Source organism: Setaria italica, chromosome V (genome assembly GCF_000263155.2).
Source record: "Setaria italica strain Yugu1 chromosome V, Setaria_italica_v2.0, whole genome shotgun sequence".
NCBI lineage: Eukaryota > Viridiplantae > Streptophyta > Magnoliopsida > Poales > Poaceae > Setaria > Setaria italica.
The window spans coordinates 30299179-30315216 of record NC_028454.1 but is presented as its reverse complement, the minus strand read 5'-3'; the positions used below and the strand labels follow the sequence as shown (position 1 = coordinate 30315216).

At 48.8% G+C, this 16038-nt stretch overlaps 1 protein-coding gene across 1 annotated transcript; it reads left to right on the top strand.

The window, feature by feature from the left end:
• Nucleotides 1-7259: 7259 nt before the first annotated feature.
• On the top strand, nt 7260-11037 carry LOC101776774 (proline-rich receptor-like protein kinase PERK8). Its single transcript, XM_004969220.2, has 8 exons — nt 7260-8684; nt 8778-9170; nt 9286-9372; nt 9486-9556; nt 9652-9728; nt 9991-10138; nt 10243-10404; nt 10492-11037. Exons 1-8 carry the CDS (start codon nt 7808-7810, stop codon nt 10717-10719), a joined length of 2043 nt encoding a protein of 680 aa, XP_004969277.1. The 5' UTR covers nt 7260-7807; the 3' UTR covers nt 10720-11037.
• The last annotated feature ends 5001 nt before the right edge of the window (nt 11038-16038 follow it).

Sequence of the window (16038 nt, the reverse complement as noted above, 5' to 3'; positions counted from 1 at the left end):
GTTGAAATGGGTTTTGGGATAGGTTGTGACGTGGGGTGTGTGTGAATCGGTTAAAATCGATTTTAGCATCTAATGGGTTGGGTATATCACGAGTGCGGGTTGGAAGTGGTTCTTTTTTCTTTCAGTCTGTATGGGTTTAACTGTTCAGCTCTTGACGTGGGACCCATATGTAGATTTAGTTCATACTATTTGCACAAAGGAATGGACTATCAAACTGAGTCATCTCCAACAAATTTCGATCAACTTTGATTAAATTTTAAATTTTAAGTGTGAACGCGAGGTTTAGTTTTACGGTCTAGCTTTGGACGCGGGGCCCATATAAAGTCCAGCCGCGACAATTTGCATAAAATAGTGGACCGTCAAACTGAGTCATCTCCAACAAATTTCGATTAATTTCTCTAAAATTTTAAGGTGTTAGTGTGAGGTTTTCGTTTTAAGGTCTGACTCTTTATGCGGGGCCCATATGTTCATAATTTCACATATCAAATCTATACATTATATCAATTGATGGAGCGAGTAGGGTTGGGTTTAGACAATAAAATTATAGGACGGGGCGGGATGGGGAAATGAGTTAATTTAAAGCAGGTTGGGCCGGGTTTCAACTTATTAGCGGGGCTAATTAGGACCCGAACCTGGTGCGTTTATCTGAACTCTCGGTTCGCGTAGGCATAACGATTCCGATGACAGGCTTCCTTTCCCTTGCACAACCTCGTGCTTAATTGGCCTTCTGGCTTTTGCCAGTATGAAGCAACTTGATTTGTTCTCTTCCACACGAGTCTTCCATTCCATCAGAACTGCTACTCTACTAAACGAGGAAATCATGCTAGTAGCTCAATCGATCCCTTGAGAGCTTAGCTAACAATTTAACAGGGTCAATTAAGCTTGTGCACGAAGCGAGCGCGTTGCGCGTGTTTGTACTTCGTGCATTTGGTTTTTTCTTTCCGTTGCACCGAAGAGTACTACTGTCCGAGGCTGCTTACTGAATGACCCGGGAGCTCTCGTGGTACCAAGCTAGTAGAGCTTTGAGCACAAAACTTGCAAACTCAAAAAAGAATCCGAGAGGAACTGGACGGAAATGATCGGTGGCAAAATTCATACGGTAGCATTCATCAGGTGTCTAAACTGACTCTAATAAGAGCATTGAGCGTGAAGCTAATTTCACCTGGTTTGGTTCCCCTGACTTATTTTTAGCACCCGTCACATCGAATGTTTAGATACTAATTAGGAATATTAAATGTAGACTATTTACAAAACCCATTACATAAGTGGAGGCTAAACGGCGAGACGAATCTATTAAGCCTAATTACTCCATGATTTGACAATGTGTTGCTACAGTAAACATTTGCTAATGATGGATTAATTAGGCTTAGGGCCTGTTTGGATACCCTGTGTTAAAATTTAACAAGTGTTAAAGTTTTAACACTCTCAAATAGAGTGCTAAAGTTTAGCACATTGGGGTGTTTGGATGATGTATTAAACTTTAACACCTTTGGTGGGAAATGACTCAATTGCCCCCTCATTTATGGCCGGCGGAGAGAGAGGGAGGAGAGAGAAGGGGTAACCTGGGAAAAAGTGGAGAGGGGGACCGCTTTTAACACCTTTAGCAAGTTTTAACACCCCCTCCATGTGTTTATGAAAAATAGGGTGTTAAACTTTAACACCCCACTTTTAACACAAGTGTTTGGATAGGAAAGTATTAAAAAGTGTTAAAAGTGGGGTGTTAAACTTTAACACCCCCTTTCCAAACAGGGCCTTAATAGATTCGTCTCGCCATTTAGCCTCCACTTATGTAATGAGTTTTGTAAATAGTCTACGTTTAATATTCCTAATTAGTATCTAAACATTCGATGTGACACGTGCTAAAAATAAGCAAAGAGAACCAAACGTCCCCGAGTGGTAGGCACGCTGTGCGCACGCAACGCCGCACGTACGACACATGTGCTGCGTGCCAGCAAGAGCACCGTCTCTCGTATCAATCAATCCGTCATTTGACCACATACGTGCGTTACCTGGTTTTTTTAGACGGCAACGGTGGGCGGAGATCGCCCACCCGATGGTGTTTATAACGCCGGTGCGGCGTGTTAGGAGTACACAAGAGTGGGAAGCAAATCACTCAAAAGCAGAAATTACATAAAAATGATGGAGCACCAATCATCTAGGGGGTGAGGTCCAGCCGCCAGGGAGCCCTGATGGCCCATAGCCACACAAGGCTAGCCACCTCGGCCACCATGGCGGTGCAGAACACCATCTGGTTGCGGCTTTTTCAGATGACCCACAGCAATAGAGAGGCTGTGTGGCAGAGCTTCTCGGAGGGTAGGGGGACGGTGTCAGTCAGCTCGAGCAGTCCTTGAGGAGGCGCTCCAGGGTTGACCGCAGCCCAGAAGGCAGAGACGTGGGGGTAGGTGAAGAAGAGGTGTTCCAAGTCTTCCGGTGAGTCGGGGCAGCAGGGACATAGGTCAGTCCCCAGCCCACCATGGCGATGAAGAAAGCTCCTAGTGCGCGTGTTCCCGTGCCGCAGGAACCACAAGAAGACCCTCCCACGTTGACAGGTGCGAAGTTGTCCCAATTGGCCTCCGCGAGCGGCGCGCCACACCCGGTTTGCTTGAGCATCGGTACACCGCTCCAAGCGGAAGGTGCCTTCATAACCCCAGAGAAGGTGATGACGATCCATCACGGCCTGAGGCGGAGCCCGTTGAGGCAGTTGCAGAGGGTAGAGAGCTCCGCAACAACAGCGACGCTCAAGTGCGGTTGCATGGGGAGGAAGAGCATCTCGGTCTGGAATGCGACAGCCACTATGATGCCTGGCGCCGTGCAATGGGAGTAGAGTGCGGGCAACGCCGTGGCGAGCGCCCCCGCTGACGACCAGTTGTCGTGCCAGAAGAGGGTGGAGTCGCCCCGCCCGAGCGCCACGCCGGTGAGCGCCCTGTAGAGGGGGAACGGCCCTTGGAAGACAATCCATGAGGACGTTGGAGGCGAGCGGCGTTCCGGTGAGTACCAAAACCTGACCCAGTCCGCCCAAGGGTTACTGTGACCGGTGATGAGCTTGTCCACCATCTTGAGAAGGAGGCAGGTGTTGATGATGCCGAGGCCATCCTCCTCCTTGAGCCTACACACAGTTGTCCAAGCGACCTGGCAATCCCCGCCAAAGCAACGTGGAGTGCCTTTCCAGAGCCTGTCCCGGCAGGGCTTGTCAATGCGCTCGATGGTGGACAGATGTAGGCAGATCACCGCCATGGCGTACACCGGCTTCAGAGACATAACCGCATTGGTCAAGATCAGGCACCCACCGCACGTGAGGAGTTGCACGCGCCAACTCAGGATACACCTCTCGACGGGGATGGCCGGTTCGTCGAGGATGCGTGCAGGAGCTTGGCGTCGGAGCGCGGGAGGCCTAAGCAAGTCTGGGGACGTGCGTTATCGTGCGTCGTTAACCGGAGGAACTTGGCGGGTAATTTCGAACTTCGTCTCCGGATGTGATCCGTGGTTAATGAGATCCGACTTTGTGGCGGAGGAGCAAGCCAGCATGGATGGCCTTCAGGTGCCCAACTCGCAAGGCAACCTGCTGCACTCCCGCAGCCCCACGCAAATATCATCCTGAATTCCTGATTATTTGCTCTTAGAATAATGAATTTTCGTTATCACGTGAGATCATTTCGCTGACAGATTCGCAGTCACTCGTCATGGCACAATACATGCTTCGCTTGCTTTGTTCAGTCAAACTCCTGCGAGTCCAGTCCCATGGAGTACGCCACGCCGGATAAGAGACCACTGCAACCGGCATGCACGCTCGCTCCCCCGTCACCAAAGCCCAAAGGCACCGGCGCCGATACTTCGCTGTGGTGGGTGGGCTTGTTACTTCATCTCGGGCAGCTCCGTCTTCCCTCGTCGTCGCCTCGTTCCAACGGCTCCACTTTTTTCCAGCAGCCACTGATAAGCTCGGCCGCTTTTATTAGGACATTCCACCCGTCATGGAACGCCGGGAATATTTGGCCCCGCTTTCCGAGCAGGCATGGAATGTTCCGTTCCAGGTCCAGTCCCACTACAATACAATGCATCTGCCATCTTCTGCAGGCTGACTGATCTCTAATGGGAAACAAACCAGTACTAGAAGCGGTGCCCATTCCTCGTGGTGGAAAAGGGCATACTCCGTGACAACGACAAGGATGAAAGCCGCAGTAGTGCTGTGGTCGCGGCTTCTAGAACAGAATTTCTTTGTCCCCCGGAATTCGTATCCCGGATTAAGGGAGTGTTTCATACGAGGTGCTAAACTTTAGCAGGATCACATCGGATGTTCGGATGCTAATTAGGAGGACTAAACATAAGCTAATCACAAAACTAATTGCACAGATGGAGTCTAATTCGCGAGACGAATCTATTGAGGGTAATCAATCCATCATTAGCAAATGATTACTGTAGCACCATATTGTCAAATCATGAACTAATTAGGCTTAATAGATTCGTCTCGCGAATTAGACTCCATCTGCGCAATTAGTTTTGTAATTAGACTATGTTTAATACTCCTAATTAGTATCAAACATTCGATGCGATAGGTGTTAAAGCTTAGAAGGGGTATTCAAACACCCCCTGAGTGTACGCCCACACGACCAAGATTGGACAGTGCTGCACGCAATATTGGTTTTGCGCGTGAGCGCTTGCAGCGCTTCCAGCGATCAACACGGGACACGATATAAGGGGTGTTTGGTTCCTTTGCTTATTTTTAAGTACCTATTACATTGAATATTTACATTCTAATTAGAAGTATTAAACATAGACTAATTAGAAAATTCATTGCACAGATGGAGGCTAATTCGCGAGACGAATCTATTAAATCTAATTAGTCCATGATTTGACAATGTTCTGCTACAGTAACCATTTGCTAATGATGAATTAATTAGGCTTAATAGATTCGTCTCGTGAATTAGCCTCTATCTGTGTAATTAATTTTATAATTAACTCATATTTAATCCTCCTAATTAGACTCCAAAGATTTGATGTGATACGGACTAAACTTATCCAAACATCCCTATCCACCCCCTTAGTGAGTGGACTCCAAAAGTGACGTGATGATCCTACTGTTTTAACTCTTCCAACTCATGATTAACTGTCCATGGCTGTTTCGTTTTCAATTTTCAACTCGTGACTAACACATACTAATAGAATCATTAACACGTGAGATGCAAACAATTTTCCTTTCCTTTCACTTTCTCTTTTTTCTCCTTATATTTAATCTACCACTTTATTTGTGTATACTACAATCAAATATATATGTTGACTAGAAAGAGTTACATATACAAAAATTATATTCAATAAGTTGTGTGTATAAGTTTTCGAACATAGAAATGGTAACATATATAAGTTATTTTGTAAAAGTTATATTAGTACAATTATATGGTACAAGTTGTATGATAATTTTGTCCGGTAAAAAGTTATGCGTAAAAGTTGTGCTTTGAAAAAAATTATGCAAGAAAGTTATCATGATAACTTTGTTTACTAAAATATATGTAAAAAATTATATAAAAAAGTTATGATCATATTTTTTTCTTTTAAAAATTATACGCAAAAAATATGTTCATAAGTTTGTACCTTCAAAAATGAAAAGTTGCAGAGCTGAAATCTTCAAAAAAAAAAAAGGAAAGTCGCTGGTTGGTCGGGAATTAGATGCACCCTAGTGCTGCATCTGTTCCACATGGACATGGTCGTTACTCAAGCAGCCGCGCAGTTCGAAAAACAAATGCTCCTTCCAGATTGCCTCCAGTCCTCCAAATAATGTGCGACTTGCACAACATCTACCTACCGATCCATCCAAACAGGCAAGACAACCTCTGTTACTAAGCACTGACAAGCTTCCGAGTTGACTTGCAGGAGGAGAGCTCCTCATCAAGCGGGTCAACGGCTGGCGTGGATAAGCAGGCAGGCCCTGACTAGCTACGGGTCCCACGGCGGACCTGCCTTGGGTTGGGTAGAGACGTGGAGTCACACAGCCTTTTGTGCTCTTGATCCTCCTCAATCAGCAGCTAGCTGGTGGACTGGTACTCCAAGCAACGAGCTCTGTTCCTTCTAGATGAAGGGCGGACCGGCTTGGGGACCAAGCAGCAGGAAGCTTCTTACTTCCGAGAGTCCTTGCCGGCCTCGGCTTCCTTGGCCTTGCGGCTTCTGTTGGTGGGAGCCAGCTAAGCTTGAGTAGTACTACCCTTTGTCAAAAATAAAAAAAAGCTTGAGTAGTAGAGGAGCAAATGCTGTGATCTTTTATTTTTACGCGTATGTAATACGGTCTTGCCAAATTAATAAAAGGGATTCGAATTAAGGAGAGGCCAGTTCTTCCTTCATTAAAAACCTTTAGGTGCGAACTACTGTGTTCCTTAAGAAATTTATTGAGAAATCAGGTTTGGACCAGCCGTGACTTTCTACTCTGAAAAGTTTGGAAGTTCAATGTGCAGTGCCCCCCCACGTCCTAGACCCTCCCAAATTCAGAGTGGTTTTTACGCTTGATAAATTTGGTAATGGATGATACAGGGTGCTGGGAGGTTGATCTGCTAGTGATGTGATGGTGTCTTAATGACGTTTTGACATTAGAGATAGAGATTCTATTTTTTTTTTTAAAAAAAGGGGAGGGGCAACCATTCTAGATTGATTAGCACCGTTGAAGCAAAAGGCAAAACACAAGAATTATCGCTGAGAACACGTGATGGAGGATGGTATTCTTTGTAAACAACCCAAAGTACGAGTAGGACATGTATTAATTAACATAGTGGAACTTCGTGCATATGGCATGTTTCTTCCATGGAAAACATGAAAAATATTCAAAGCTGCATGAGGAATTGAGGATCGTTGCACGAGTATCTACAAAATTATATGAATAAAATTATACCATGCATAGTTTCTTAAAATTCATATTTGAGAAATTCTTCCATCTGCGAGTACCTAAAGTCAGCGTGTGAATATTCCAAATATATACTTTTTTGAGGGGGTTTCAAATGCACTTCAGCATGTGCTTTGTTTGAACTTAGAAGTAGGATTAAACAACTCCTGAAAATGCCATGGGCCATCATAACTGCAGAAGCCCAACTTAGAATGAGTTACTGGCCCAGATGATTTTTATTGACTTGGACTGGTTGGGCTTGGTTATGATGGGCCGCACGCCTACAAGTTCACAACTTACCTACCTTCTTTGTGCTAGTTTTTCCATCCACAATTCAGGAGAGTCTGCTACATTATGAATTTTTGTCAAAATTTTCTTCTCGAAGTTTGGAACGCTCTCATTTGCGGTTGCGCTACCTGTTCATTTCATTAGCTATAAGTATCCTCAATTCTCACATCTTCTGCACCACCTGCATTGTACCTAAATTTAGCATGTGCAACCTTAATTTAGAGAGGTGAAGAGCTAGCTCACCTGTCCATCACTGCATTGGCATCGTCTTCCTGACGAGCTCAAAACAATCAAGTTGGCGGCGGTTTCCTCCTACGGCCGCCCATGTTTCTCGATGCTCCCTGCAGCTGCTCTGTTCCACCTCCACCCATTCCAAGAAAAGCAAGACAAGGAAAAACAGACGAAAAAAATTACGGAGGAAAACGGAAAAGGGCACAAGCACAATACGCGGCGGCCGTCTTCTCGCCAAGGCGAGGCTCATTCCGTGTCTCCACGCCGCCTAGCTCGGCCTGCCTGCCGCCGGACCGGCGTCTCCCGATGCCACTGTGAGAGGCCCGGCCGCTGCCTCCCCGCTGCCGGCGTGCGCTTCAGATGCCATTCCGGCTCCTAAAGGATCCCCCAGAACGACGACGGCAGAGGTGAGCGCGCGGCGGCGCTGTGATGGCGCGCGTCCTCATGGCGTCGACCGAGCATCAGGCCTCATCCCCCGCGGGAGGGCCGCCGGGGCCGAATGCGCCGCCGCCGCAGTCGTCGGCGCCACCCCCGCCGAAGGCTTCCTCGTCGTCTCCGCCGCCGCCGACACCACCGCCGCCGCCACCGGCGCAGCAGTCTCCACCGCCTCCGGCACCTTCAGGCCAACACAGCCCGACGTCGCCGTTCGAGCAATCTTCGATAAAGTCGAGTCCGCCGGAGAAGTCGCCGACGGCGTCCCCGCCTCCTCCGGCTTCGCCTCCGCCCTCGCCGCCGCCGACAAACCAGTCCCCTCCTCCCACTTCCCCGTCGACGTCGCCCCCGCCGCCCCCTCCGCATTCTTCGCCGCCTCCACCCGCGCCATCAACGCCACCATCGCCTCTCGAATCGACCACGCCCCCGCCACCCTCGTCTTCAGAGACAGCTGCGAGCCCTCCACCTCCCCCAAATGCCACGTCCGGCTCCGGATCAAAAACACCGCCGCCGCCGCACGAGGCCCCATCAACGCCGCCAGACACGGACGCTCAGCCACGTCCGGCCCCGGGGAAGAGTCCGGCTCACCAGATGCGGCCTCCACCAATGGGCCTTACGGTGATCATGCCAGCGTCCGGCTCTCCTTCAGGCACGTGGAGGGGCCAGCCTGGCTCCGGCGCGATCGCCCCGCCGCTGGGTCCCCCCGCGGGAGGCTCGGGCAGCAACGTGAAGACGGAGGTGCTCATCGTGATCTCCGTGGCCGGGCTCCTCCTGTCACTGGCCTCGCTGTTCATCTTCGCGTGCTTCAACAACAACCGGGGGAGGCGGCGGCAGTCGCTACCGCCACGCAAGAACAACGTCGTCGTGCCGGAACGTCGGTGCCCGCACCCACCCGACATTGTTCACCTGTTATATCATTCATGCCTTCGCAGCTGTTAAATTAAACGCGGTTGTTAATTATTTACAGACGTGGTTTCGCCGGACGTGTACCAGCTGTCGAACGGGGCGGCGCCGTCGCCGAGCGGGACGAACTCGTACGACCTGTCGGGGTCCAAGTCGTGGTTCACGTACGACGAGCTGTTGGGCATCACGGGCGGGTTCTCGGCGGAGAACGTGATCGGCGAGGGCGGGTTCGGGAAGGTGTACATGGGCGCGCTGGGCGACGGGCGGCGCGTGGCGGTGAAGCAGCTCAAGGTGGGCGGCGGCCAGGGGGAGAAGGAGTTCCGCGCCGAGGTGGACATCATCAACCGCATCCACCACCGCCACCTCGTCACGCTCGTCGGATACTGCGTCACCGAGAACCACCGCCTCCTCGTCTACGAGTTCGTGCCCAACGGCACGCTCGACCACCACCTGCACGGTCTGCTACCTAGATACTACTCGATCCGTAGCTTGCTTTCTTCTTCGACAGGCATCCATGAATGAATCTTGTGGAGACTTTGTTGCTGAATGGGAGTGTTGGATGTGATCTGCAGGAAAAGGACTTCCCGTGATGGATTGGCATAAGCGGATGAAGATTGCGATCGGCGCGGCGCGTGGGCTGACGTACCTGCACGAAGACTGTAAGTGACTGACGACAGTTAGTTCGTCTTCATCGTGCGATGCTCCTATCCTTGGTAGCTTTGTCACTCTGTTTCCTACGGCTAAGAACTGCCTCTCGTACGTTAATTTGCAGGCCATCCTAGGATCATACACAGGGACATCAAGTCGGCCAACATTCTTATAGACGACGCCTTCGAGGCGAAGGTTAGTTGACTTGCAGCACAGAATTCAACATCCCGAAGCTCCAAAGCCTGACTCTGTATGTTGTCTTGGTATACGACGACTGATTTGGCGAACAGGTTGCAGATTTCGGGCTTGCTAAACTAACCAACGACTCGCTGACTCATATCTCGACGCGCGTGATGGGCACGTTCGGGTAAGCAAAGCATCACGTCGCTGTTGAACTCATCATAGATCAATCACGTTACGGTAATGGGCTAGAAATAAGCCTTCTCGGTTGGCTCAACCAGCAGTTCGTCTTGGAGATTATTGTAGGCTTTGGGCTTGTAGCCTGGCCTGTTTTGTCAGAAAAATTAGTTGCCTTGCGTTTGCTGAATCCATCACATCGTCTACCCTCTGAATATCAATCAATTTTTTTTCTCTTTTTTTTGCGATTACTGAACAGCAATGCTCCGCAGGTACATGGCACCGGAGTACGCATCAAGCGGGAAGCTGACCGACAGATCCGACGTCTTCTCGTTCGGTGTGGTGCTCCTGGAGCTCATCACCGGGCGGAAGCCCGTGGACGCGTCACAGCCCCTGGGAGAAGAGAGCCTAGTCGAATGGGTACCTGAACCTCAAGTGGTTTTGTCTTTCTGTTACCATCTCCTGGCATATACACCTACAGTTGGTGTCACGTCGCTGCACTCATGCGCAAATCCTGCTTGCAGGCCCGGGTCCTGCTCATGGACGCCTTGGATACGGACGACTTCCGAGAGATCGCCGACCCCGCGCTGGAGGGCAGGTTCTCCAAGACGGAGATGCGGCGGATGGTGGAGGCGGCCGCCGCGTGCGTGCGCCACTCAGCCGCCAAGAGACCGAAGATGGTGCAGGTATAACCAGCACGCTCTGACCCACTGGCATAAGTCTCGTAAGCTACTAGCACTCCTCGTGTCCTAATCGAACGGTGGTCTGGGAAGGTTTGGCGATCGCTGGACGTGGACGAGTGCTCGTCGGACCTGACCAACGGCGTGAAGCTGGGGCAGAGCACGGCGTACGACTCGCGGCAGTACTCGGCGGACATCGAGCTGTTCCGGCGGATGGCGTTCGCCGACGACCTCTCCACGGCCGAGCTCGGCGCTGCCGAGGGCGAGGACGACGGCCACCGCGGCAGCAGAGCAGGTGGTTCTTCCCGGGCGCGCAGGTAGACGACAGCAGACCAACACCTACGCACGTGAACGACGTGATACATCATGTCCGTCCGCGGTCGCCGTCGGCTCGGTCGATCGCGGGACCCAGCTGTGCCGTGACCCGACAGCACGCGGCACAGAGGACAGGCGGGGCAGAGCGGGGAATCGAGGAGGAGGAGGAGGAGGAGGTGACGGCGGCTTCGTTGATTGAGGCAGTGATACTAGCACGGTGTCTGTACGTGTACGTTGCTATTCCTGTTGGTACCCTTCTTGTGTGTGTGTGCAGCCGTGCATTCGTGTCGCTTATAAGATGAAAAAAAGAAAAGAAAACCGCTTGGCCAACGGTAACCTTTTGGTGCATGTGTTATGTGTATGTCTAGCGGTTGACTGCAGACCAAATTGGCCGGGCGCTGTGGAGCCTGCCCTGGTGAGCAGCATCTGCAGTGTAGTGTACGTGGTTCAGCTCATCATCAGGTGCGAGCCGGCCGAACGCTGTGGCTGGTTGCTAGTGCTGGCCGGACTCTTGACGCAGACCGAATCCAAGGCCGTATTATTTGAAGCTGAATACGAATTATAGGACCTAGTCAAACCGATTTGACTAACGCTCTTCCGGCTCCGATTTGTAGTGAACTCCAGTCCGAGCATTTCCTGGTAAAACTATCCGGCCAGGCAGGAGCAGTCCCACTACCTTCGGACCATGAACGTAGTGTCTGTTCTTCTATTCGACATATACTCTTTTTGTCGGTTCCAAAGAAAAATATACGATTGCACGGTAGGAATCTCCAAGTTGAATGTTTTATTGCGTTAGGCTTGAACTTACCCCATACTTTGGCATCTGACCGTCCGAATATCCAAGCTGGATTATCCTACACTTGTCACTGGGAAAGTGAAAACATGTGGAGCAGGACAGCAGGAGTACTGCATGGAAATAGCGTGCCGGTGTTTACACGTACGTCAGTGGTCGGATCTTCTCCCTTTCACGTGAGATTCACGTCTCTCACGACAAGCACACGAACATGAGAAAGTAGACATGAAGATAAGGCGCAATATAGATGGAGCTTTTTTTAATTCCTCATATCGATATATAATAGGGGTGCTCCTCCGATATATATACTTCGAACTAAGTTTAGAGTTTTGGTAAGAGCCTACAAGTAACCAGACAATGGACTAGGACTTCTAGTCCTCCTTTACATCCATACGAAGTCTGGTTGTTTTACAATACACACTTTTACATATGGGGCAAGGGTCCAATTATAGTGATGTCCTGATGTGTTTTTTTTGAAAAAGAGCTGATGTGGTTGTATACGCAGGGGTACAGCCACACAACGCAAACTGGTCCATGCTTTTTGTAGCACTACGGCTCTACCAGAACAAAAACCGCCTCCCGTAACCGTAAGGCCTACCCATACCCAGAAATAATGTGGCGGAGAAACAAACGGATAGCTAGCTGCCTGCACGCGCGTCATGCTGCTCTTACGTAACGACCCTTCAGATTTAAGAATAGAGAATGCCGTGGCACAGGAGGAAAACGAGCGGGCTTAATATATACACACTGCGTCGCGCGCATTGTATTCGTAGTGTATGAATGCCAAATATATTAGGACTGTTCCACGTTCCACTTGTATCGATACAATCTAGAGCGGTAGGCCGTATTCATACAAGACTTGTTGCAATATAATATGAGGTCATGGTCTTATAATTCTGCTCGCACGACTTGTTTCTTTTTTCACCTTGACACCTTGCCTGGAAATGAAATGCGGCTTCTGGGAAGCGACTCCCTGCCCTAGTCACGCAGCGATTACGAGCGAAGCAGAGCAAGCACGCTGAACAAACGATTTTCTTGTGTGCCCTGTCCCGTTTCTTCCCGGTGATTGGTCCGGAGTAATCAGAGAGGCTAGGCTCTCAACAGGAAGTGAACTTGTGATTGGTCCGAGTCCACGTCCGCGCGCACTACCACGCCTTGGCCGGTCCTTCTTCCACATCAGTACCTGTTTGACACAGGGAGTCAGGAGCCAGAAATTAAGGGCATGGATGACATGTCTGCGAATATTTAGATACTAATTAGAAATATTAAATATAATCTAATTATAAAATTAATTGCACAGATGGAGTCTAATTCGCGAGATGAATCTATTAAGCCTAATTAGTTCATGATTTGACAATATGGTGCTACAGTAACCATTTGCTAATGATGGATTAATTAGGCTTAATAGATTCGTCTCGCGAATTAGTATAGGGGTTCAGCAGTTAGTTTTATAATTAGCTCATGTTTAGTCCTCCTAATTAGCGTCCGAACATCCGATGTGACATGTTTAGGACATGTCATCCAAACAGGCCCTAAGGACTTAGTTTTGGTAGGACTTCAACTCTTCCAAAAATAGCTCCAGCTCTGACCCTGCTCCTCTAGTGGAGCGGCTTTTGTGGTGAATATGGAGCCGGTTTGAAAAATGTTTAGCAAAACAACTTCACCTATATTTTGATGGTTGCATGGAAGGGTCAAATGTCCAATATGCCCCAGCTATGTGAAATGAATTTTATGTTTTCTCTCAATTTATAATGCCATTTCATATGAAATCAAAACGATTAATGCATATAAGTATGGCTTATTCAATGATCAATATTTTTCTTTTCTTTCTCCATTTCTTTTCTACCTTATCCATTCCCATTAGTTCCTTATCTTTTCACTCTTACCTTATCCAATACTTCGACCCTCCTCCCTCCTTCCTCTGCCCCCCCCCCGTTCGCTGACCCTCCATCATCCACTTTCGCTCCGGCCACGTCCCCAGGCACCGCACAAGGCTCCGGCCCCACCTCACCGCCGTCCTGCTCTGACTCAGCCGCCTTCTTTCTCCACCTCCGCCTCCACCCCACTCTTCCTTCCTCCGTCCCGTTGCCCCACGAGCAGCGCGTGTCTTTAGCCCCGCTACGCCGGTCCCATCGCAGGTGCCACCATAGCTCCAGCACTGCTGCTGGTGCCTAGCTGCACTCTCCACTCACGCAACACCGACGCCGTGCCGCCTCTGCTGCTCTCTCCCGCCGTCGTGCTGCGTCCACCGCTCCTCTTTTCCGGCTAGCCGCTGCTAGTCTTAGTGCTGCAACGGCTACTGCCCGGGGCATTCTGGTACAAAACAGCGCAGGGACGGGGCGAAGCCGAAGGAGCCACTATTTTTGGCTTCTCCCTCCCAATAAAAAAGAACTCCAGCTCCTTCATGGCTTCACGCGAGGAGCTATTCTTGGAGTGCCCATTTGGTAGGGCTTTAGTAGAAGCCGCTGCTGGAGCCGCTCCTGAAGCCTCACCAAACGCACCCTAAAGCGGGAGGACTGCACTGCATCAATTTTCAGTAGGGGCCTGCATGTGTCCGACTTGTTCCAGGAACCACTTCTGGGGAAGCTCTCTGTATTTGTGCACCAACACGGAGGCCGTCCCTGACACCGGACCCGACTCCCCCCAAATGATGCCGTCTACTCTCAACTGCTGCACCGGCAATGCTCGGTGCGAGCACCACTCGCCAGTCGCAGCTTGGCACGTGAATGACCCAACGAACGAACTCTCCCTAGGTGTGTTGTACTGTGCTCCTTTGCTTCGTAGCTGCAGTTTGAAACACGTCCCATGTACAAAAAGTTGAGAGAACTCATGTCATGATGTCTGTAATCTGGAAGGAGTTTAAAGGACGACTCGACAATCTAGTGTGTGTTATCATTATTATAAAAGGTATAAAATTCTCTCTTGCCCAATAATTAACTACTTCTTCCATCATACGGTCGCTCATTGCCATATCACGTGGTGCGCTTTTAGTCAAGATCCGGACAGTTAAGAGAATCTCTGATTCTAAAATCGGAGTAGCAGGACCATCAAAACCTTTGGTCCGCGTTGCTTGCATGGCGTGGCTACTCCCGCCTCCATTTGTTGGAAGCTGACAAGCGTAGTGTAGCTGCCTTTTCTTTATAATGGAATTTATAATGGAAAGAGTTCCAGCTTCATTCCTTTAACAAAAGGGAATCGGTCCACACATTATTACACGTAGTAGACCAACGCTACACGCACCATCGCATAAGGTTTGAATAGAGTATCCAAAATATAAAAAGCCAATCCGTAAACTAAATGTTCATCCATGGGAAGCAAAAAAGCGAAGAGCCGATGCCTCCAGTGATTGGCATGCCTGGATCATCGTCTCCTTTATCTCATCACTGCGCTGCAACAACGCCCACTGCCGAAGCCAATGCGTTTCCCTGATAAGAACCTGCATAAAAGTTTTTGGTTGGCATTTATCAAAAACAACACATTTCTTGTGAGCCAAATTGCCCAACACAAAGCCACTGCCCCTGTCAATAAGTGTGGGTTTGATTTTTGCCCCACCTGTTTGAACCATTGATGGAACAAATCCTCAAAGTTCAATGGTGGTGCAATTCCAAAAACAATATGTACCGCATGCCATAGAAATCTAGCGTATGAACACTCAAAAAAAAAGATGATGGATAGTCTCTTCCACGCAACAAAAGCAACAGATCTTGCTACCATTCCAATTTCTCTTAGCTAGATTGTCTTTTGTAAGGACTACCCCGTTTTTAGGTACCACATAAAGATTTTCATCTTCTTAGGTAACTTTGTACGCCAAATTTCCTCAGTGACTATTATCCCACTATTAATCATATGCTTATACATGGACATCACCGAAAAGGATCCATTAACTTGAAGGGACCAAACAAAAGTATCTCTACCTTCCTGTAAGTTAACATTCAAAAGTCTTGCTACCAAGTTACGCCAGTCTCTTAGTTTATCTCTAACTAAAACTCTCCAAAAAGAGATGTTTAGAGGCATAACTAAATACATTCGCAACTGTAGCATATCTTCTACGAACGATATTATATAGGGATGGATATTGGGATCTTAATGTCTGGTTACCCAGCCATATGTCCTCCCAGAACCTTATTTGCGTTCCCTCTTGCAATTTAAAACTTCCCATGCTAAGGAACCGGTCCTTCACACTCATTAGGCTCATCTAGAAATGCGAGTCACTTGGTTTCTTCATAACTTGGCCTAATGTCTTGTTATTTAGGTACTTATTTCTTATTAATTCTTTCCAAATCCCATCCTCATTGCATAGCTTAAATAGCCACTTACTAAGTAGGCATTTATTTTGTATATCCAGATTTTGTATACCCAAACCACCTTGTTCTTTTGTTTGGCACAAAATTTTCCATTTAATTAGTCTATATTTTTTCTTATGTTGATCATTTTGCCAAAAAAATATTGATCTATAATGCTCCATCTTCTTTAGAACTCCCCTTGGGACCTCGAAGAAAGAGAGCATGAACATTGGTAAACTAGATAAAATT